General features: G+C 48.6%; 7 protein-coding genes across 7 annotated transcripts; 3 read left to right on the plus strand and 4 right to left on the minus strand.

Annotated features, from left to right (window-relative positions):
- Positions 1-4,927: 4,927 nt before the first annotated feature.
- On the minus strand, positions 4,928-7,246 carry BC939DRAFT_449055 (serine incorporator/TMS membrane protein). The gene is made up of 6 exons (XM_051555324.1): positions 6,923-7,246; positions 6,786-6,809; positions 6,582-6,689; positions 6,362-6,465; positions 5,534-6,265; positions 4,928-5,427 (listed from the first exon to the last, which is right to left on the minus strand). The coding sequence occupies exons 1-6, from the start codon at positions 7,067-7,069 to the stop codon at positions 5,100-5,102; spliced, it is 1,443 nt and encodes a 480-aa protein (XP_051413147.1). The 5' UTR covers positions 7,070-7,246; the 3' UTR covers positions 4,928-5,099.
- Positions 7,247-7,810: 564 nt separating this feature from the next.
- Positions 7,811-11,457, plus strand: BC939DRAFT_492355 (microtubule associated protein-domain-containing protein; the record flags this gene model as incomplete). The annotated part of the gene is made up of 12 exons (XM_051559522.1): positions 7,811-8,269; positions 8,409-8,492; positions 8,595-8,732; positions 8,842-8,937; positions 9,037-9,075; positions 9,159-9,194; positions 9,277-9,639; positions 9,729-9,882; positions 9,969-10,087; positions 10,177-10,333; positions 10,424-11,026; positions 11,423-11,457. Exons 1-12 carry the CDS (start codon positions 7,952-7,954, stop codon positions 11,455-11,457), a joined length of 2,142 nt encoding a protein of 713 aa, XP_051413148.1. The 5' UTR covers positions 7,811-7,951.
- A 293-nt stretch (positions 11,458-11,750) lies between these two features.
- Positions 11,751-12,380, minus strand: BC939DRAFT_133307 (uncharacterized protein). Its single transcript, XM_051550086.1, has one exon. It carries the CDS (start codon positions 12,183-12,185, stop codon positions 11,844-11,846), a length of 342 nt encoding a protein of 113 aa, XP_051413149.1. The 5' UTR covers positions 12,186-12,380; the 3' UTR covers positions 11,751-11,843.
- A 1,479-nt stretch (positions 12,381-13,859) lies between these two features.
- On the plus strand, positions 13,860-15,583 carry BC939DRAFT_133253 (uncharacterized protein). The gene is made up of 2 exons (XM_051550085.1): positions 13,860-14,357; positions 14,468-15,583. The coding sequence occupies exons 1-2, from the start codon at positions 14,064-14,066 to the stop codon at positions 15,344-15,346; spliced, it is 1,173 nt and encodes a 390-aa protein (XP_051413150.1). The 5' UTR covers positions 13,860-14,063; the 3' UTR covers positions 15,347-15,583.
- A 1,207-nt stretch (positions 15,584-16,790) lies between these two features.
- Positions 16,791-17,335, minus strand: BC939DRAFT_476441 (uncharacterized protein; the record flags this gene model as incomplete). Its single annotated transcript, XM_051558593.1, has 2 exons — positions 16,791-17,083; positions 17,113-17,335. The coding sequence occupies 2 exons, from the start codon at positions 17,333-17,335 to the stop codon at positions 16,791-16,793; spliced, it is 516 nt and encodes a 171-aa protein (XP_051413151.1).
- A 435-nt stretch (positions 17,336-17,770) lies between these two features.
- Positions 17,771-19,635, plus strand: BC939DRAFT_449067 (uncharacterized protein). Its single transcript, XM_051555325.1, has 2 exons — positions 17,771-18,269; positions 18,388-19,635. The coding sequence occupies exons 1-2, from the start codon at positions 17,831-17,833 to the stop codon at positions 19,545-19,547; spliced, it is 1,599 nt and encodes a 532-aa protein (XP_051413152.1). The 5' UTR covers positions 17,771-17,830; the 3' UTR covers positions 19,548-19,635.
- BC939DRAFT_449072 (uncharacterized protein) lies at positions 19,636-21,616 on the minus strand. The gene is made up of 3 exons (XM_051555326.1): positions 20,931-21,616; positions 20,780-20,823; positions 19,636-20,681 (listed from the first exon to the last, which is right to left on the minus strand). The coding sequence occupies exons 1-3, from the start codon at positions 21,257-21,259 to the stop codon at positions 19,837-19,839; spliced, it is 1,218 nt and encodes a 405-aa protein (XP_051413153.1). The 5' UTR covers positions 21,260-21,616; the 3' UTR covers positions 19,636-19,836.
- Between the last annotated feature and the right edge of the window lie 151 nt (positions 21,617-21,767).

A 21,767-nucleotide genomic window follows, 5' to 3' on the forward strand; every position in this document is an offset into this window, starting at 1 on the left:
TGCAGATGCCGTCGCTCCTAAAAAAACCATTATTTCTCCCAGCCCTTGATTTCAAAAGGAGACCACCATCGTTGACTACCATCCAATGTCCGCTAACGTTGGTAGCCGTGTCACCGTTCAAAAGTTCTGCCTCCTATTGATTCGATCCCTGGACACGCAAGAAAAGATAAGAATCGCGCAGTGCATGCCAGGCCCTGCGCACCTCGTTATGCTTCTTACTAATTCCCAGTTTTTTTCATACTTTTTTTTTTTTTTATTGTTACAGAAACCAAACACGATTAGAAAGAAGGTTTCCGTTGAAGAATGTACGTGTGTTGCTTGCTATATGGTGGGCCCAGGTAAAAAAAGAAAAAAAGACATCATGTAGAGAAAAAATGGTACCTCTGGTACCTGAGGCACGCAGCGTGCAGGGCTTAAAGTCGGTTAGCCTCTTTGCCTCCTCGGCCAGGCTTCTTAACTCCACTCATGTAAATGGAACCCCTTGATCCAGGTCCACGGTGAGAGAGAAAAAAATAATATGCGCTGTACATGTACGGAAATGATCATACGGTGCTCAGTTACCCTTGATCTCTCCTTTGGATCCCTTGGGTCGGTGAGGCCCTCGGCCAGGAGAGCTGTGAGCGCGTGCATGTTAATGTAATGATGGTCTTTGATGAGATCGGGGTGTCGCTCTTCGTTTAGCGCTCGTGCTGCTTCAGTCCCATTTTTCTCTCCTCACCATAGAGTCTATTCCCCATTCGGTCGCTATTTTGGCCACTGTGCTCTTTCGCCGGCTGGGAGACAGGTGCTATCACAGTCCATCGCGCAAATGATGTTCTTTTTTAGGGTGTGTTCCCATATCACCCCCTCATTGCTCACATCACTTGCTCTCGACATCTTTTTATTTTCTGCAAGCGCGCTCGTTTATCTCTTGAAAATTTATGCCTAATGATGATGAACGCGAGGACTGAGCATCGAGAGATGCGCTATTTTTCAGGGCGATTGGTCACGTCGATTGGATCATCATCTGAAGGCAGCGAACGGACGAGTGGTCAATAGTTGCCTATAAGAGGTGGCTAATGATTGAAACGAAACAACTTGTACTGCACAGGTACGCGAGATAGGAGAGCAGGATATCTCTTACTTGGGCTAGGTCATTCAACTCTCCATCACCCTTGCCTTTTTTTTCTTTTTCAAGGGTAACCATTGGTGATGGCCACACTGTTCGCGGGATGGTCGATCGAGAGGAGACAGGAGATGAAGTCTTGTGCTGACGAAAAAACAAGATGTCGACCCATTTGTGGATTGCCACAGTTTAACCAATATTAGGTGCAGATGAACACAATGTTGGAGAATGGGAGAACCTAGAAGCCGCGTCCTATCCCCGGAACCAACTGTTCATAATTTGACTCAAACTCGAGGAAGAAAAAAAGAAATAAAAAGAAAAACAAGAACGAGAGACGAAATGCGAATCATGGTCGATAACGGCGTTAAACAGCTGCTTGAGAGTGCAATTGCCGAGAAACTTGAACTAACACAACGGATCAGACACACTGAGAGTGTTTTTTTCCTTCGTCTGACTTGAATTACCCTGATTCTACCACATAAAGGCATTTTGTCCTTGTGTTCATGTTGCAACGCGCCTTTTTATTTATTTATTTATTTATCAAATGCTTGTTTGCATGAGCGTGTTTTCTGTTCAGACTCCAGCGCGACGCGTGCTGGGATTTTTCTGATGCGTTTGTGCATGTCCACGCAATCCGCATTTTCCAGTTCGGACCACCGGTTCGTCGAAAAACAACTCTGTTAGACGTTTAGACTGGAATACTAGTTGCACAAGATAATAAAAAGATTGGTTGATTTCAGTCCCCTTTGCTGCCTGCAGATAGTAATGGCCACCAAGAAAAGTCGTCGAACTCTGGACATGAGGCATTATTGACCCGGAACTTGGTGTGATCGTCCACCTCAGTCAACAGTAGACTAAGTATTTGCCTCTTGGTTCTCACCTCTTTTTTTTTTTTTTTTGTTTTGCTCTCAAAATGTCGAGTCCAGACAGCTACGAACGTGGGTCTTTTTTTTCCGAAAATAACAAATGTCCATGCACCAATGCACGAGATAACAAATAAATCCCTCGTTTTCCTAATTGACGATCGGGGCAATTGGGCCACGGACAAAGACGCACAGTGCAGATCCTCTCAAATTCTCGACCTTTGTGATAGGTGCACACGAGACAACAATGATGCCGTGCAATACAGGCCTAGGCTATATGCGTCTAGGTATCTTCTGACACCCACACCGAGATGAGAACCGCAATGGAGTAATGATGGAGAGGGTACCCTAATTGTTCCCACACCTCTCCTCTTAAAGATGTTCATAGCTCTCTCTCTGTATAGATCAAGGTTCTGGTTGTACTTTACGTTCATGTACCTTTGTTCAATCGCCCTTTTTTTTTTTTTTTTTTTTTTCCAGAGAAACGATAGGTCGCAAGCTTGATACCTTTAGTATGTGAAGGAATACCCAGGAACAAGGTTCATGTAGAAGGGTAATCTGATTTCCGAGCTCTCAGTCGCACCAGAAACATTCTTTTAATGAACTAACACTGGCCCCGCTCTGTCTTTTTTTTTTTTTTTTGGCAAGAGTTCTCATGAAGCACGTCACCGGCGGTGGAACGTCATCTTAGCATTGGTTATCAGATCGCTCCCCATCCTCAGCGGGGGTACAATACCATTGACCAAATGCAACAGAGCATAGCAGGACCGGGTCTCTCTACCACTTGTGGGGGAGGCAACCGCTGATCTGGTTTAGTCTACATTCCTGGTACTTGAATGCATTCACACTCAAAAGAGGCCGGTTCGTTATCTCTTTTGTCTACGCACATAGTTTATGTGGAAGTGTGCCTGGATGTCGGTGGACTAGAAAACGGATGGATCAGGGGCCACACGGCTAGTCCTCCTTTCTAAGGCTCCAATGGAAGGTAACCAAGAAAGGGGGACCCATGATGATGATTGGCGCGGCATATATTATCTTTTTAAAAGAGCGACGGCCCCTCTGAACAACGTGGCCGGTGATGTCCAATGGCCATGCAGCTGCCCCGCCGTTTCGCTGCAAATGAAACATCGACATCTTCAAAAGCGACCGTCGACACACGACCAGAATGGAATTATTTTTTAGAATAGGAAGAACTGTGTCGATTATATGTTTTGTCGATACAGAGGGTGAGCTGTCCCACGCCCGGTTTGGTGATTCGAAAGGATAATTTGAGGTGGGCACCTTTTCCGAGGGGATTTAAACTGTGCAATGCAGCCCCGCAACCTTCACTGCATCCCCCCCCCCCTTCGATGGGATGCTGCAGGAGCGAAGCTCGCTTTATTAATAGCTGCAGGCAGGGTAACCTGATGGACGTCAAGATATTGAGAGCACTGGCATCAGAAAGAGGGGAGGGACCTCTCGACCGTTACACGCGGAATGCGTCTTGCATGCCGCATGCCATGGTGGTGTTTCATCCCAATATACTCTCCAGCATCGGCTCCATATACCCATGTTCATGTCCTTTGATCTGCGTACTGTGATGATATGTCGGTCGCGAGTAGTCTAGCACACACCTTTCTCTCTGTATTACTAGGAATAGTTGGTGTCTATCACTAGTCTAGCGGTGTTGGCCGAGAGAACGGCGCAGCACTTGGCCGCCTATTCTTTTCTTTTCACCCGTTCCACCGGATCGTCATCGTTATCAGGAACAAGAAAAGAAATTAAAGAAATAAGGTACACCGTTCATCGTTAATGCCTCGGTGAACACCACTGAAACCAGCGCTGAGGACTTTAGCCAAAATTACAATATTCACGCTTCATCCAGCTCGCACTTTAACCCACAAGCGAATAAACTCTCGGCTGGCAAAATCCTGGGGAGTCTCTGCCTATCATGTCATCATGGTGTATCTATCCGCGACAACGACCTTTCGTTTCATCCGCGCGATTTTTTCTTGGGCAGACTAATCCCGCTAGGCTGGAACTCTTTTTAGTACACCCTTCCACCTTTTGCCGGCATTCGTACTCTCTGCCCCGTCTTTTGCTTTGCCCCTCCTGCCCTCTATCTCTCTCTATCTCTCTCTATCTCTCTCTATCTCTCTCTCTCAGTCTCTCTCGCTCTTTATGTGGTCATTCCTCCACTTCCTCCTCATCTCCCGCAACCAGCCTCCAACAAACATGGGCACAGCCGTATTCAGTCTCCTCTCTCACTTGGTCCAGCACGGACCTGGTCGCCCTCCCTAAGTTCCAGTTTTCCACTCATTAGTTCGAATCGTTCACCGATATCCTGGCTCGCTTTGAGCGTCTCTTTAAAAAAAACAACAGATCCCTGCCATACTCAAATCTGACTGTCTTCCGCCGCTACCTCCTCCACAACTCGCCAAGATCCTCGATTCTTGTCACTACGACCTAGTAATCGCGCGATTTTCACCCTCTGCTCTCGATCGACGACGATCCACCGTTCCAGTTCGTTCACGCGTCGCACGCTGACGCCGCTCAGAAACACGGTAAACCCAAGACCTACAACACTCACTCATCGTTGTCCGACGGAGTTGGTAGGATTTAAAGTATGCTTATCATGTTGACTTTCGCAGCATGCAAACACAGTGGTCCAAGGATACGAAATTACAGAAAGTTTTCAGCTTTATGTTCTGCCAATGTTGCTTACCCTAGGCGAACTTATACAATATGGACAAAACGGCGAACGCAGCCGTAGTACATCCATAGCTACAGTTACAGAAAAGTACATCAGATAGTAGATAAATAGCATTGCATACCCTGCATGCAGTATGACATGATCCAGGCACCCTGACGTGCAATGAATTAAAAATAAACATGGGATACGTTATTCACAGCGCCCTCCGACGAGCGAGGTTTTCCACTTGGAAAGTGTAAGTGAGAGGGGACAAAAGCTGCCTCGCTCACTTGCAACTTCTTAAATTATATATACTTTCACTCTTGAATGTAATAGTTTTATCAGTTTCAGCAGCTGTCCTTAGTGAGTGAGGCCCATTTCAATCGCCTTACTTATTGAGTAAGGGGTGGCCGGAGGTGCTCGCCAGAGGCACTGGGTCACTTTATTAGACATTTGCCAGTTAATAGTCCATGAACCGATCAGGGAACAGAACAGGGGCAAGGAGCGAGAACGCGTAGAGTCCGTAGCAGATCCATGACGACACCACCTTGACCCAGACCGCGGGCCAGCTCTGCCCAATGAGGATCAGATTATCGGTGCTGCCGTCAACCTCCTTAAACGTATTCCAGTTAGTGAGGACCATAGAGATATACATCGCCGCGAGGGCAAAGACCACGTGGAAGAACGTGTAGTTGTACTGGCATCCGTTCTTCTCGTCATCCTTGGAATCGTACTCCTCGTCATCGTCATCTTCATCCATCTCATCCAGTGCCGAGACAGGAAGAGCTCTAGCAGGAGTCAATCGCAGTAATTTTTTTTTTTTGGTTATTGTCAGAACTTTGGCAATCGTTTTTCCTAAATAAAAAAAAGGCGACAACAAAAAATACAACATACCCACTCTCGACAGCCGCAAGCAGGGCATCAGATCGTCGCATCGAAGATCCTGTGGGTTGGTTATTCACCAGAGGAACGGCGGAATCAGAGTTAAGAGGCGCATAGTCGCCACTGTTGATTCCAGCCTTTCCGCCCTGAGTTGCTGCCCTAGATGTCGAATACGCCACAGCGAGGAAGGTAAAGACAGCCCCCATAAGCACCGACGTCGTCCTCGTTCCTCGCGCCTTACTCAATGGATTGCAGTTGGTTCCCTCGTCCGGCTCATTCGCGACGGCGCTGAGGACCAAATAAGCGCAGTAAATCACCACCATGGACGATTGCGCCAATCCCGATCTCGGGTTCGCCTCCTGAACTGCGGGCAAAACTCCAACGACTGTGACGAGGACACCAAGAATGAGATTGAAGGTGATCCAAAAGATGTTCATGCTGCATCCACTGCCTGCAAAGTATCCGTACATGACTCCTGTCAGGATTGCGGCGCCCAGATACATGATCATGGTCGAGCCCACGAGGATGAATTGCCATTTGTTGGTGTCGCTCTGCTCCCATTTATCCATGCAGGTTTCGCTCCAGGTATGGGCAAAGTCTACGAGAAGAATCAGTCCAAAGAGAATGAAGATGCCCGCACCAATCAATGCCACATAGTTGCCCCAGAAGACGAAAAATCCTGTCGGAATGAAGAACGACGCGACCACCAGTGCTATCCAGACGAGCACCTTGGGTCCCCACCACCTATACATGCAGGGAATGAATGAGATGTCAATGAAGATGCGGATAAGAGAACAGGATTGGATTATGATATTAAACACATTGACCGTCAATCCTTACCCATTCTGGACAGCAGCCCTCTTCGAACGAGAATCATGTACACCAATCAATAGCGCGCCAAGAATGAAATGAAAAAGTGCCAGAGCGAATCCCACACGCTGAACCTACAGGAGTGTGACAAAACATAGGCAAGAACATCAGAGATAAATCCTGTACAGTCGGCACAGGCACAATTGCTCATCATCTAGGTGAAGGACGGTTTTTTTTTGGCTTTCCGTACCCCAAATGCTCCGTAACATGACTTGTCCTCGCAGTTGAGTCGCAGATATCCATGTGTGATGCTCTCCAGCTGTTTTGAGGCCCAATCCGACAACAATATCCATGCCAGCTAAGTATTCGTTGAGAGAATATCCAGTCAGTATTGTCGACCATGTTGGCGCTTGGTACCAATGAGTTGTATCAAGGTCAATCTTGCGAGCCATACCAAGGAATTGACGAGCATGATGAGCTATATGAAGACAGGTGGAGAGCATTCAAGAGCGACGGTTAGAAGGCGTTCGACTTGCATACTATAGTAAGCAGGATAACTTGAATGACAAATAGCTTGAGCCTGGGTCTTACAGCGTAGCCCACACGGGTTGCTATAGAGTTGTTGCAGTTGCATGAGCGACAGGCGAGGGAACATGCTGCGGCGGAGAAACAGGATGCGAGGATGGATCCCACTCCTCCCAGTGCAGGTAGTGCAATGCAACTTAGCGCTGCCCCCATGGTTGTTTCGTTGTGTTGTTGCCTTTTCTTTTGTTTAGTGGTTCTGTGGTGGAAGTGGTAGCCGTGGGATGCAAGCTGCAGGCAAGAGTGGGGCTGGAAAGAGAATTAGGAATGCTGAAAGAGAAGGTGGGGGGGGGGAGGATGTGTGAGTCGAAGAACAGAGCCAGTGTGCAGTAACCAGCCAACCAGACAGGCACTAAACGCTGTTTTGAATTTTGGTCCATGTACGCGGTAGGACAAAAAAACATCGCTTGCAACGGAGAGCGATTGCTTGAGAACAAGCATAAAAGCATCTTCCCACAATGAGCAAAGCAGATTTGCAGATGGATGCTACATTAGATGCTGTAGTCTTTTGATGCTTGGTATGTCTGCCATGGCTATCAAGATGGCAAGCAAATGTACCCTCTAATTGGGTTCCTTGAGAGTTTACAAAAAGGTTGACGATGTTCGGCAGCGATTTGAATAGACATGATAAGCATGTCGATATGAAATAGACAACACAACTCGCAGCACAATTGACCTACGAGAGTCATTGTAGTTCGAGGTGTCTGTTTCTGTTGAATGGCTCGCTTTTTGAGGTATGTACACGTTGGCTGCAAGCACACTGCACAGCGGTGGAATTGGCCAATAATGCTCATCTTCATTAAGGACGTTGGGCCGAAAAAAAAAAATGCACCAGCGGGCGGCGAAGCAAAGCATCAAAGGGACGGAGTTCACATCCTTCTCCTTTAATCTCCATCACTCTTCACTCCATTCCTTCTTCATTTTCCTCCACCTCTCCACCATCCCTCTTCCGACTACGGGCCATGTCTGTTGGTGTGCCCAGAACGGCACAGTTATTATTCATCTTCCATTAACACCTTACACTCCCCCTTCGTACCCATGACCTCCATTCACTACCCCAGCGGAATGGAACACATCCTTGCATCGCCCGTCCATGTTGATGTTTGGACATCTGCTAAGCACCTATCCCTCAAAGACGCAAGAATAACAACAGTGGAATCACCGACTGCTGTGAGTGCTGATACAGAATATACCCTCACAGTGACATCCCCGTCAACAACAATGGCCACAACCACGCCACTACTCTCGCCTTCAGAAACCTTGACAGCAGTCCATTCAGAGGCCACGACCCTGTCACACACTCCGGGGCCTTCAAAAGGCCAACAACAAGACATCGACCAGGATGCTGTCATCTGGGTAAGGAAAAAAAAAAAAGAGTATCCCCGTGGGTGACGGGGTTACAGCTGGCGACCCAGAAGGCAGCCTCCCCTGTCGTCTCCCTTAACTGACCTCTTCGTTATCAATGTGTCTCCTTTTACGAACCTCCTGTTGATAGCAAGTGCTCGTTGATCTGGATCGGTTTGTGGTAGAAGCCAGGAAGGACCATGTACTGCTCGCCGCAGAGATCGAGGACCAAATGGTAAGTATTTTCAGTCGAACCATCCAAGCTCGTGTTTTGCCACCGCGGTCAATGCACGCCCAAACCCTCTCTTATCTAACCAATGGGCCATTGCGTACATAGAGCACTCTGGAGGGGCATTGCCACCAGCTCGGACTTGATCCAGCCAACATCACGCATCTCCTGGTCTTTCCTTGCACTGCGCCCATCACCCTGACCACAAGGCAAGCGCTGCATCGAGCCTGCGATGATCTTTATCAGGTACATCCTGGCATGCATGCATGCATACATTTTATGTTTCTATTTTGGATGGGGTGTTCTTTCTTTAGAAAATTTACCGTTCTGTTTGGTTCAAACACTGGATGGATAGGATATCCTACGACGGAAAGAAAGGATCGAGCGATGGGTCTCCAGGATCATTACCATCGCTGAGAATATTCGAGAGTCGCCAGAGCAATACCTAGAGGTAAGCATCCACTGCTCTGCTGGAACGGGCTATATACGGCGGCAGGATGCATTGAGCCTTCATTTTAAACGCATCGACATTCCTTCTGCGCCATCATAGACGACAATGCCGCCAATGTCACGAGCACGGATCCTACAGGTATGTTACTCTTTCATTGCTGCTCAGAATCACTTGCTGGTTGTCCCTGCCTCTCTTTCCTAACCTGAAATTTTTGTTATCAGCTTGAAAGGACATATCGCACACTGGAGAAAGAATGGGTAAGCATAGAGACAAGGCCCTCCGTCTAAATATTTTGTCTGTCGGATGCATAATAACCAGATTTATGATCTAAAAACGTAGATGGAGCGGTTACAACGGTTTCAATCAATGGTTGGCATGCTCCGCATACGATGGGACCAGTGCGCGTATATTCCAGCGGACGACTACGATCATGCCCTGTGCAAACTCTTTCAGCTTGCAGAATTGGAGAATTCAACTATGGAGCCTTCCTACTTGCAGATCGAAGCACCCTTGTGCCTTTCCAAGGAATGTCTATCGAGCCTTTCAATAAAACTGGTGGAGCTGGATCAGAACTTTTATACTCGCCAATCAAGGATCAGAGCCATGGAGCATGTCCTTGGCTTAATATACCAGGATCTTGGGACGTCGACCGAGAAGAGAGTCGCCTTCAGGAGCGAGGCAACAGTTAGATATGCAGCAGAGGTATGCATCGACTACACTGTCTTGAAGGTCAACGTAGAGTTCGGTGCAGCAGTACTTTGAAGCTGATGGTTTTCCTTTTATTCATACAGCTGGGTAGAGAGTTGAAGGCATTGCAGCTAGAGCTGACAGCTCGCAAGCTGTACCAATCAGGAGAGCACTGGAATGCGCTCTCTGCTGTATGGGACTCATGTCTTGTCAGCGAACAGGAACGAGAGAGTTTTCGATCAACTATTGAACAGGATGGTCAGTGCTTCGCCGAATCATGTTGCCTGTCTCGTTAATACCCAGGTATCCTTGCTGACATGGAACTACTTACTTTGCAACTGTAGATGTAACATTCATGGAGAAGCTGGACAGAATACAAACTGAGATCGAGAACTGCCACGTGCGATATTCAAAATCCGGGGCGGTCTACAAACTGATGATGACGCGGAGTAGCCATATCGAGGTAAGCAAGGAGTTGTTGAAATTGAATTTTTACACAAAGTATCACTAAGAATCATTGGCTGACCCGTCGACTTTTATCGCGTGGAACAGAAAATGATCTCGTTCGAGCATACAGCAAGGGACCCGAAACGCCTCTTCCAATCCTCGTTCCAGCTTGTGGAGGAAGAAAAGTTCAGGCGTCGTGCTTACCCCACGCTTCTCAAGCTCGAAAGCACGTTGATTCAGACCATTGAAAAGTTCGAGAAGGGTAGGTGTCTATGGTATCCTTTCAAAAGTCCCTAACTTCAATCCGCACATCTAACTAATCATACTACCCCTCAACTGTTCTATTTTGCAGAGCAAGGGGAGAGCTTCATGTATGAGGGCGCCCCGTATCTTGAAACGCTTCAGGCTGAGATCGAGAAGCGACATGTTAACGAGACAGTATTCGCAAAGTTCACACCAAAGATCGCTGCCCCAACCAGAAGTCAGACTATCCAAATCATGGGCAGACCCATCTCACCTGGTCCTGCACCAACAATTTCCGCACCAACACCTCGACCAGCCAATGCCTCAAGGATTTCAAGCTCTTCCATCTGCTCCTTGGAAAGCAAAGGAAGATCTAGTACACTTCCAGTCCAGACACCGTCAGCACTGTCTTCGTCGCGAGAGTCCCTTCCTGACCTTGTCAAAGAGCAACGGAACAATGCTCAGGAAGTCGATGGCGGATTCGCATCCTCTCTCAAGTCGTATCTTCTCTCACACCAGCGGGGTATTTCCGGGACGTCAACGACTTCAGTAAATTCAACCCATTCGCTCAAGTCCAAATCATCTGCATCCTCCTTGTCCCTGGTATCGACTTCTCCATCGGCGTCTGTGTCCACTTCGAATTCGCCCATGAACGAGCTCGTCAATGGCGCAAGCTCATATTTCGGATCATTTTCGTCGTCGTACCTGCCAGGTAATTCCTCAACATCATCGTTGACTTTGGCACCGCCTCCATCGAAATCGCCAAAGCCGGACACGAGGACACAACGGACAGACCGGCTCTCGAAAGCAAGCAGCATGAAGTCTCGGTCTAGTTCTCCCGCTCATACGACTGGGACGAAATCATCTGCGACGCGTCCAGCGGCGAGTTCGACAAGACGCGTAGTCTCCAAGTGAGGGGATTTGTAAACTATTGTAGCAACTTCTTTTTATTTATCCTGCATTGATCTATTTTTCCTTCCACCATTTTTAACTATAATAATCGCAACCAGCACAACAATAAATAAAAATTTATACAGAAAGGTGCGATGACGCGAATGATGGCCGAGACGAGAAGCGGGGGCCTTTTGATTGCCTGTTCGTGGGAAAGTCGAAACTCAAGCGGCGCCTCAAAAGTACTGGTAATTATTTGAAACCCAACAGCGACCGTGGTGTGGTGGGGGGGGGGGGGGGGGGGGGGGGGACAGACGTGCAAAGATAACCAAATGCGGAATCAATACAACCAGCAGGGTCAAGAACATTCGATGGACGTTTTTGCACGTTTGCCAACTAACCATCGCGCCATCTCGATGATGTTATCCATGTCGGAGAAAGGAGTACGTTGAGGGACAAAAAAAAAAGGGCTCTGTCCTTCGTGTTCTTCATTTTCCTTGCCTCTTGTTCTGTCCTCTGTCTGCCTTGCACCGTTTTTTTATTTTTTATTTTTTTTGGTCCGATACCTTTTTCGATACTTGGTTGCGTCAACATGCTCCAGGGAAAGTACCTTACACTGCCTCATTACTTTCTCTATACTACTTTTTTAGAGACATTGGTATTTCAGCGCACATGTAGACCCCCAGTGCTACATCCGGGCGTATCCATATCCTATGAATGTTGCATTTTTTTTTCTGGATCATGGTATTAACTTCAATGCTGTACAACTGTATGTGGAGACTGTTATATTGCATGGTTGCACTAGAAACGCCGCATGGCCACCGTGCGCAACGGTTGGATAGTATATTTCCCGGCAAGCATCGTAGTCCGCACTTCTTCAATGTCCGCTTTCTCTTTCTTAAAAAAAAAATGAGGAAATGAGAGCCCTGGTTTGCTATGAAGAAGCAAGGCGAGCATAGGGTGATGATGACCAACGACATGTACTAAAAAGAGGAATGAGTATCGGAAATATACGAGAGCAATCTCCCATGAAAAACGTTTTTTATTTATTTTTGATGCCAGATCAGGACAAGGTGACGAAGCTATGGGCTGAGAAGAGAAGAGATGTTCTTTTTTTCTGCCTCGTGGCCGAGAGCTTTTGCGTCGTTTTGTTACTAGACCCCATCAATTTCGTGTGTGGATTATACTCAATTCAATATATCGATCCCACGAACATGCTTATGAAAATATAGGATCCTGTCCAGACTTGGATTAAGGTACCTTTGGTTACTTGGGAACCAGGGGGAAATACAGTTGGTGCCGATTGCGGATCAAGCCTAGGCTAGCTCAGCACACTAATGCGTTCTTTAGGCTGTCCTTGGCTCGCTCTACTAATCGCTCGTTTCGGGTCGACGCTTTCCCGCGTGCTTTTCTGCGCTACATGCTTGCCTCTTGATTAGACAAAGAATCGACTGTGATGACACATTCTTCTGAGGAGTAACATTGATGACCTTAAGCATCGACTTGTCATCGAGATTCAATGGTTTTGTGTTGTTATAAAAAGTTGTTTTGTTTTCAGGGCCAGCATATTGGATTGATCCCCCCATTGTATTAACTGGGGTATTAATACTTTTTCTGGCCTTGAACACCTTTCTCGCCACCTCTTTCGTCTCTTTCCTTTCTTTCAACTCCTTCAGTCCGTTTTATTAAGAACTCCCGAGCCCTGGCCTCCTTCCTTCCTCTCTTTCTTCTCTCCCTCATCCTTCGTCTCCCTGGTTTCCATTTATATATCCTGCATTCTCGCTTCTTCCTCTCTCTCTCTCTGTCCCTCACCACAGCACTTTACTCCTTTTCTCAAACGACTTCAAGTTCAATCTCTCCTTACGACCACAGCATATCCCCCTTTGATACACCTAAATCCCGCAGCAGCATCGCATTCCATCCACGTCGTATTTGCAGGGGTCTGCTATACCACCAGCGCACATCACACACACGATCTACATCATACTTTATTAATAGCCATAACAACAATGGGTTTCTTTACCAAACCGCTCCTCCCTGCACACTATGAAAACGAGGATGTGCAGATCAGTGCGGAACTCTGCTCAAACATCGCCATCAATGTCGTAGGACTTGCCAAGGTAACAACACGCTTTTCAATTGCTCATCCTTGGATGAACAAAGTGTGATCTGGTGTGCCTGACGAAGCTGTTTTTTATGAGCTGCTTCTCTTTACTCAATGGACAACAGGGATTATTGGATTGTATTCAGCCGCATTCCTCTCTTGCCACCCCATCGGCCTCTTCTTCATTGTTCTGAAAGAGAACAATTAGAGACCAACACAACTATGGCAGCCATTTTTTTTTGTCAATCTTTTGAACCAGTGAACCAGCTATTCGCCTTTTTGCTCTCTGTCTTTCGTTCTATACAGATGGTCCATGTGCATCCGAGGTCGTGCTGGCTTGCCTAAGCATCGATTGGTCCATGCTATTTGTTTGATTTTGTGCTGTTGTTTGCAGTTTTGTGGAGAGGCCAGAAGCTGTTCTTTTTTTCATTTCTTTTTCTGGATTCATAATTTTACAATTGAGCCCTTGCGAGCCGCTGGTTTTATTCGTCTTTTCCCATCAACACCGGCAATTCTCTTTCTATGCTTGTGAGCCGACAGCGAACTGATTGGACCGATCAGAGACACGCGCAACGATTCGCCGATTCTCCTCTTTGCTCTCACATACTTGGTTTTTTCAGCCCACCATTTCAATTTTTTTTTCTTCTTGTCGGAAATGAAAATGAAAAAAAGACCATGTGCCTGACTCTTAAAAAAATATATCGTCTTTCGTTCGGTATAGGGTGAGATCACGATCCTTAGTGGCAATGAGGACATGGTCCAAATCAAGACTAGTGTCCAAGCAAAGGAATCGATCATCAAGAACGCAGCCGCACTCGAACCCGTCCAGGATGGCGACCGATATACCTACACGATCCACACGCCTCTAGAGGAGAAATTCGAGCGTTCAGTAACCTTCCAAGTTTTCGTTACCATTCCCAAGTGCCTCGAGAGCCTCGAATCCTTTACGATTACGGGTGCAAATGTGGAGTTGTCGATCGGCAACATTAGCCATACGTTCATCAAGAACCTTTCCATCCGCAGTGACAGGGGAGACATCACTATCGAGGTACGTACTGAACCTTTCTTTTTTTTTTTTTTTTTTTTTATGGAGACACGCGAGCGAGCGAACACTAAATCACCGCATTTGAATCTCATCATCTATCCGATTTAATTTAGAGCTTCTATGGTGAATCCGCTACTATCAAGAGTACTGTTGCTGGCGGTATCTCCGGCCGATACTCCGTTGCACGGCTGTACGCTCACGCGAAATCCGGCAAGATTCAGTCTGACATCCATCTCCTGAACACGGATGAATCACAGCCGGCACCCAAGGTCATCTGTGCGACGCTCCACCACCCCGTTTCCGTCCATGTCGATGGCACAGATCTCTTTGGGCCTTTCACGGTCGAGGCCAAGACCCAATGTCAACCCCTGGATGTCAAAATTCTGTTGGCCAACACGGAGCAGCGTCTGTTGGGCAACTTTATCAACTTTGGAGGGCCCACACGGATCAAGCTGTCGGGTAATTATCAGGGCAGAATTGAGACTAGGGTACATTATGGAAGGATCACAATTGACGAGCCAGAGTTCCAGAGGATCGATGGTGCGATGCTCAGCTTGCCCTCGCTGAGTGACCGGAATGCACCCAGCTCGTTATCGAGCTCGAATCTCTCGTCATCGGCCTCCTCGACCCATCAGAGCACAGCCATGTCTTCGAGAACCTCGTCTCAGGGCAGCACCGTCTGGGAGCGCGATGACCCTCGTCATCACCAGAATTATTTGAAATACCCGTATAATGGCGATGAACAGCATCAGCATCAGCATCAGCATCATTCTGCACCGGGATCGGGATCGAACTCGCGTGCAAACTCGATTAATGGGTCGATCGCGGAGACACGATCTGTGATGACGACAAAGTCTGAGAAGGAACGTAAGAAGAAGGACGAGGACAAGGACTCGGTGGTGACGAAGGAGGTCATCGGAACCATCGGCCACGGTACTGGACTGATCATGGCCAAGAACAGCAGTGGGGACATTACTATTTCGTTAATCTGAGTGAGCATCTTTTCGTTTCTTTCTTTCTCTTGTTCAGCTTCTAGTTTCTAGTTTCTAGTTTCTAGTTTCTATTTTTTGTTTTTTTTCTTCTTTTATCTTTCTTCGCATATCCTTCATTGTCTCTTTAATCCCGCTAGCATCGTCTTCATTAATTATTCGCGCTCTTTACATAGACCTCCTCTTCCTATCCGATTCTTCCATTGACACTCCTTAGCACTAAAGAAATAGAAGCGGATCAAAGACATAGCTGTCTATTCATTTAAAAACTCAAGTGGATCCGCCTTGATCCATAATGTTTGCAGCCTCGGATGCGGATTTCGGTGGGGCGGAGTAGCAACCCGCTGGAGCATACTTTCTGGAACGTGTAGGCTACTGAACTGTAGAAGCGGGGGAGGAGTAGAGGGAGCTGGCTGGCTGGCTCGGGGATTCGCTGTTCACTAATTTATATAAATTCACGCGACAGGACTCGCCAATCATATGCACAGAAGGCTGATCGACATACAAACCCACCATGTGCGTGGTGCTAGACCATGGTCAACAGCAGATGACAAATCCCTTGATCGCCCTGGTAATCGTTTACGTGTGTTTGTTGCTATCAAACGTATGGTTGCTGTTCCCCTGAGCTGCTCGTCCGAGTCCTGCGGTTGATCACGATATGCAAACAAAACGGGCAGAAACAAACCAGCTCCTTTTTTTTTTTCTTTTTTTTTTTTTTAATGTGGGAGGGTTTGAAAGTGTAGTCCGCCTGCGAGAGGTGCAAAAAATGGCTTCATTTCTCTCGTCTTTTGCGACTTGCTTATCTTTGGGCAAATGATGAAAGGAAAGGAAAGAAAGCCTTTAAGCAGATTGGCTTTTCTTTCCATTTTGGCAAAGCAAACCCAGCAACCGATTTCATTTCTCTTCTTTTTCTTCTTCACATTCCGTTTAGCCTGCCTTCCTGTACACCCTTACTTCCTGCTTTCTTTCCTGTCTTCTCTCTGTCTCTCTGTCTCTCCCTCTCCCTCTCCCTCTCTCTCTCGGTGTGCGTAGAACACCCTTTCCTCCCTCATACAACGCTATCATTCAAAGTCGTTTCCCTCGTCCTGTTCGATATTTCTCGTCCAGTTCCATCTTCCTTCAAGCCTCCCCCCCCATCAATTTCCACTCGAACGACTTCCCCAATGGAGGGCATGCTCCTGACATTTGCCCATATCCAAAAAGACGATAGTCTGGTAACGAAACCAACGACAATTGGTTCAAACCTCATTGCTTCGCAAAAAGTCACGTACAAAATTAACACATCATCTATCAATTTGCCAAAATGGGGATGATCCCTTAGGTCCCACTCCTCCCATACGCCGCAGGATGCTTCCTCGCCAGCGTCCTCTTAACCATCTCCGGAATTGCCGAAACGCACCCACAAGCCCTGGCCTTGGCCACCTACCTGATCCAGTTCGGATGGCTCCTACTTCAGATCCAGGGAGCGAAACTCGTCCAGCGATTTGGGACTCATGGACAGTGCATGGTCCTGTTCAATATCTGGGTCGTGGCCATGCAGGTCTTGGACGTCCATCGACGGGCTCTGAAGATGGAACTGTTCTCGACTGCTGGGGATGGTAGCAGTAATAGTAAAACCTTGAGTGCGGATGGCAGGATAAGCATGTTGAATGGAAACTCGGGCGCAGATCTCGAGCACACATACAGTGGGGGATATGGACACGGCCAGGAAGGTGGAGTGGTCGCCACTGTTCGAGCATACTATATCTCGATGCTGTGCAACGCTCTACCTGCAGCATGGGACCTATCGGGACTTTTCGCTCCTTTGTCAATCACCTCGTCTAGGATGAATGCTTCTACGATCAACAAAGGATCACCGCCATCGTCGTCCTTGACAGGCTCATCATCGGGATCTGGATCCCTCTCGTCGGCGACGACTGTGGCAGGGATGCGGGAGATGGAGTACCTGGTTTTGTTCGAGATCGCTGCAGGACTCGGTGTGAGCGTCGTCATGTGCACGGTCTGGCTGGGGATGACGATCCGTCAGGGTGGGAGCTCGTCGATGGGGGTCTGGAGGTGGAGCGCGCGAGTGCAGCGGATCATCAAGACTGTTAAGGGACGGGCACTTCATTGGAGGGCGATCCTGGAGGATAAGGTCGAGCGGTGTGTAGGACGGACGCAGGTTTAGAAGCCAACAGAATTGGGCGCAGGAAAAAAGAAGGAAACCACAATTGCAATTGCGCTGGGGCCACCTTCTGCACATAGTAAACATACAGTTGCCCCGAGAGCCGTTTGTTCATAAATCCGTAATCCTCAAAAACTGCATGAAAGCATGAAAGCAATGGTGCTATCTACTCTGCGAAGGAATGCATGTTTGTGCAAAGGGTGCTCCGTGTCCTCCTTTATACCCCCTCTCCCTCCCTCAGTTGCGTGTTCTTTGTTCCCCATTCCCTCAACAGCACTCATTCCTCTGATTCCGCCATTCCTTGAGAAGACAACGACAACGAAATGGACACCGCTGTTATGAAGAGCTGGTACGAGGTCGTGCGTCTGAATGATCCCTTTATCTGGAACCTGGCCGCCGAAGGGTCCTGCAGTCTCAAGGCCGCAGACGAGGGTGTCTGTCTCCCGCACTTGCAGCATCTCCACCAGCATACGCAGCTTGTTTCTACGGCCCATGTATTTCCACATCCTTCTCTCACGCTCTCTTCCGCGTCTGTAGCCAAGGAATCAAACTCGGTGGCAGCAGCAGCAGCAGCCCTCCTTCAAAGGAGCACCCACTGCAAAGCGTTGTTGGATCCCCAACCACAGAATGCACTGGACTGGCTGAAATGTTTGATCCAGCCCTCTCAAGATGCTGCTCTGAACGGCAATGATCAAGGGCATCTGCATCCGAGCAGAAAGGAACTTCGGGCTTTACTTAACACACACGTGGACTTACGCGAAGGTATTGTGTAATATTCGCAATATTCGCTGCAATAGTAATTCGTTAGGACCGGGAACTGAGAATGAGATTGGGACGAATGGTCTTGAGACTAATTTTTTTTTTTTCATTTTCTGTGAAGCTTTCTCTAAGGGCGCAGAATCAGGCAAAGGAGGCATCCACGGCTGCAGCCATGGAGCAGAAGAGGCAGCGTCGAAGCCGTCGTCTTCAGCAACACCGCCTCATCCTAGTTATAATTCGGAAGGATCCCTTCCCCATCACCCCCACCGTCAATCGCCTGGCACGAGGGCGTACCCAACACCAACATTTTCTAATTCATATTTCGTCTCCAGCAGTGAGAGCCACGCCGCTGGACGGGAAGACGTTGCCTCGTTTGCGGCAGCGGTAGCACCAACAGCAGGTGTGCCAAGTGCATCATCATCGCCATCGATGGTGGCCGACCCGGTGACGAATGCGTCCATAGCACAGGTAGCGACGGCGGTGACTTCGGCAGGCGAGACTGAAACCGGATCCTCAAATCCATTGGCGGCAGAGCAGCCGACCGAGATTGCTGCTAACACGAATGTTGCCGTCTCAGCTGCTGCACCTCTAGCGACAACCATGCATACCTTGCCCTCCTCATCTTCTCCATCGGCATCCTCAAATAGTCCAAGTCCTGCTTCCTTGATCACATCTTCCAATACTGCCGTGAATGCAGCCATCGATAAAGATACGGCAATGCAGACGAGTAACACCAGCACCCAGACCACTACAAACGACAACAGCAACAGCACCGGTACGACTGCTGATATCCCACCCTCCTCAAGCACAGCAACCACACCTACGAGTGGAACACCCATCACGCCTTCACGGACCTCCACTCTTGTCCTCTCCTCATCCGCGACTCTGTATTCCGTTGCAACGATGGCACAGGATGGTCTGGTCCGGTCCAAGGATGCAACAACAGCGTTTTTCTACCGGACCTTCTCACCCACCTACCGCATCTCGCGTCTGTACATCGATTCATGGACGAATGGGTCTCAGAGACGAGGACTTGAGCGGATCAAGAATAGTGTTGTTCGCGGGGATGCATTGACGCTCGTGAAGGGAACGACAACCCATATGAAGGATGTCTGGAAGCAGGTCATGACGGCGTATCGTGTCAAGAGTGCCAACATTACTGCGAAGGCTGCAGCAGACGGACGGGGGAAGAACAAGAGTAAGAGCAAGAGTAAGAGCAAGAAGAAGAACCATGACAGAGAGAATAATAGTGCGGACGAGGATAGCAAGACTCGTCCATAGACACTGAAACACATACGAGCATGCACGCACGTAGGCAATCAGGCGCAAAAAAAAAAAAGGTTAGAACCTTTTAGCAGAATAAATGTACAATGGCATTTTTTTACTATATTATTATTACTACTATTTACTTGAATGACAAAAGATGTAGCAGAAATAGAGGAAAAGAAGCGGTGGGCAAAGACCAACAAGCAAGCAGAATGGGCGGGGGGAAGGGGAATAGAAAAACTTTACGAGGGCATCCTCATGGAGGTTTAGAACCATTTCTAAGGAAAACCATGACAGGAACGAGTTAGATCTTGCGCAGCATAGATGAATAGATAGATATGTGACCCGGACTTACATGATGCTTGTGGTGCTTATGATGCTTATAGTGTTTATAATGCTTATAATGCTTTCCATGATGTCCATGTCCATATCCTTGTCCATGTCCATAGCCTTGTCCATGTCCATATCCTTGTCCATAGTGAACAAGCGGCGCTCCCATCATGGGAGCCATAAACGGCGGTGCATGATGACCTGCTGCAGCGTATCCGTGCTGTCCATGGCTTCCATGGTGTCCTGCCGCCAAGGCTGCAGCTCCAGCCAGGAGCGCCGTCGCACCAACCGCCATTCCGGCTCCTGCAGGAATATGGGGCATGCCACCGTGCGATACCGGCGCATGTGCAGGTGGGTGAGCACCATACTGTGGCTGTGGTGCGTATCCGTAGGGTGTAGGTGAAGCTGCGGGGTAGTGTGCTCCAGGGTAGGGTGACGCAGGAGGGTATGGGCTAGCCTGGTAGGGTGAGCCATAGGGGGCAGCGGGTGAGTATGCACCTGGAGGGACGCCATACGGGGCAGGAGGGGCACCGTAGGGAGTGGGCGGGACACCATAGGGAGTGGGCGGGGCACCATAGGGAACCTGTGGGGCGTAAGCGCCGGGGGGAGGGGCAGCTCCGTAAGGAGTTGGGGGATAGGGCGAGGCGGGATAGGGAGAGGCGGAGTAAAAGCTCTTGTCTAGGGGGGCGGAAGTAGTTGGAGCAGCAGCGGCAGGGGTGCCTGTGGGGGTGGCCTTGGGCTCTGGAGGGGCATAGGGCGGTGGGGCGGCGCCAAGGGCGGCACCGGGACGTTCCCATTGCGTCTTGCCCGTTGCGGTTTCTGTACGTCATTTCCGGTTAGTACCATGCAGGTATTAGTCAGAAGAGGTAGTTTGAAACCTGCTAGGGATGCCAATTGGTCGTGTGCTTTTAACATACCGACGTAGAAGTTGCGTTGATGGGAGGCATCGAATTGCGAGATCCTGGGTGGAGCCGGAAGGGAGATGAAGAAGCTGGGTTAGCGGGGAGTGTCCCTGGGTTGCAAAGTCTGACGAGCGAGCGAGTGAGGGATCCTTCGAGTTTGGCCTACCATCCGGCAGGAAGTGGAGCTTCCATTGTGTCAATCGTCAAGCGGCTGCTTCTTGAGGTGTGAAGTGTGAAGCGAGAGGCAGGAGGTGGAAGGTGTGGTAAGAGAGGAGATGAAAAAGGAAGGAGGAAGGCGATGGACAAGGATGGAGTGGGAGCTATAAACAAAGGTCGATGGAAGAATGGAAGGATGGAAGGGATGGAAATGATCTCTTGGTTTTGTGCCAAGAACTTGACGCAGCCCAACCAACGATTCAGCGATTTTGGACTTTTGGTCACACACATACCGAATGCACTGTACATGTCCATACAGACGCCCCTGAAGACATTCATTACATTGCCACTTGAAGCAGGTGCTGGGCGGTGCTGGGAGCAGACCAGGTCTTCCTCCAGACACAAACAAACAAGCTCCAAAGGAACAGTTACATCGAAAGCATGAAGGGGTGCCAGCGATATGTTCCTCTCCCCGCTGTGCCCATGGGAAACACCTTAAGTTGGTGGCAAAACAAGGGACGCGTTCTTATTCGTCTGGTTCTTGAAATATAAAAACGAAACGCGTCTTTGATACACAGCAGCACAGTAACTGGGTTTGGGATTCATCCTAACCATTCCCCGGTTCAGATCCCATGGATACATATCCATATCCAGGTTGGAACAGCGCCCCATCCAATAGTATACAATAAAGCTGACCATAGCCATATGGCCGCCCTTGTTCCGCCATAGACAAAAACACGCACGATAGGTTCCTCTCTCCTCCCAAGTCTTGGATTAAAAAAGCACGCTAGCACGAGCTAGCCAGGAAAGTGCCCGAGTGCTTACCCTCTCTTCTCCCTGGAACACG

Source organism: Gamsiella multidivaricata, assembly GCF_025024155.1.
Source record: "Gamsiella multidivaricata strain RSA 2152 chromosome Unknown BC939scaffold_26, whole genome shotgun sequence".
NCBI lineage: Eukaryota > Fungi > Mortierellomycota > Mortierellomycetes > Mortierellales > Mortierellaceae > Gamsiella > Gamsiella multidivaricata.

Bases quoted from the DNA above. Each gene is read 5' to 3' on its own strand.
- BC939DRAFT_449055 (XM_051555324.1), bottom strand. From the start codon at position 7,069: ATGGGGGCAGCGCTAAGTTGCATTGCACTACCTGCACTGGGAGGAGTG. The intron at 6,810-6,922 runs GTAAGACCCAGG...GTCTTCATATAG, and splicing joins CAACCCGTGTGGGCTACGCT to CTCATCATGCTCGTCAATTC. The intron at 5,428-5,533 runs GTATGTTGTATT...GACTCCTGCTAG, and splicing joins CTTGCGGCTGTCGAGAGTGG to AGCTCTTCCTGTCTCGGCAC.
- BC939DRAFT_133307 (XM_051550086.1), bottom strand. From the start codon at position 12,185: ATGTCGTTGGTCATCATCACCCTATGCTCGCCTTGCTTCTTCATAGCA.
- BC939DRAFT_133253 (XM_051550085.1), top strand. From the start codon at position 14,064: ATGGTCCAAATCAAGACTAGTGTCCAAGCAAAGGAATCGATCATCAAG. The intron at 14,358-14,467 runs GTACGTACTGAA...GATTTAATTTAG, and splicing joins GGGGAGACATCACTATCGAG to AGCTTCTATGGTGAATCCGC.
- BC939DRAFT_449067 (XM_051555325.1), top strand. From the start codon at position 17,831: ATGGACACCGCTGTTATGAAGAGCTGGTACGAGGTCGTGCGTCTGAAT. The intron at 18,270-18,387 runs GTATTGTGTAAT...TTTTCTGTGAAG, and splicing joins ACACGTGGACTTACGCGAAG to CTTTCTCTAAGGGCGCAGAA.
- BC939DRAFT_449072 (XM_051555326.1), bottom strand. From the start codon at position 21,259: ATGAATGTCTTCAGGGGCGTCTGTATGGACATGTACAGTGCATTCGGT. The intron at 20,824-20,930 runs GTAGGCCAAACT...GGCTCCACCCAG, and splicing joins GCTCCACTTCCTGCCGGATG to GATCTCGCAATTCGATGCCT. The intron at 20,682-20,779 runs GTATGTTAAAAG...AATGACGTACAG, and splicing joins TCAACGCAACTTCTACGTCG to AAACCGCAACGGGCAAGACG.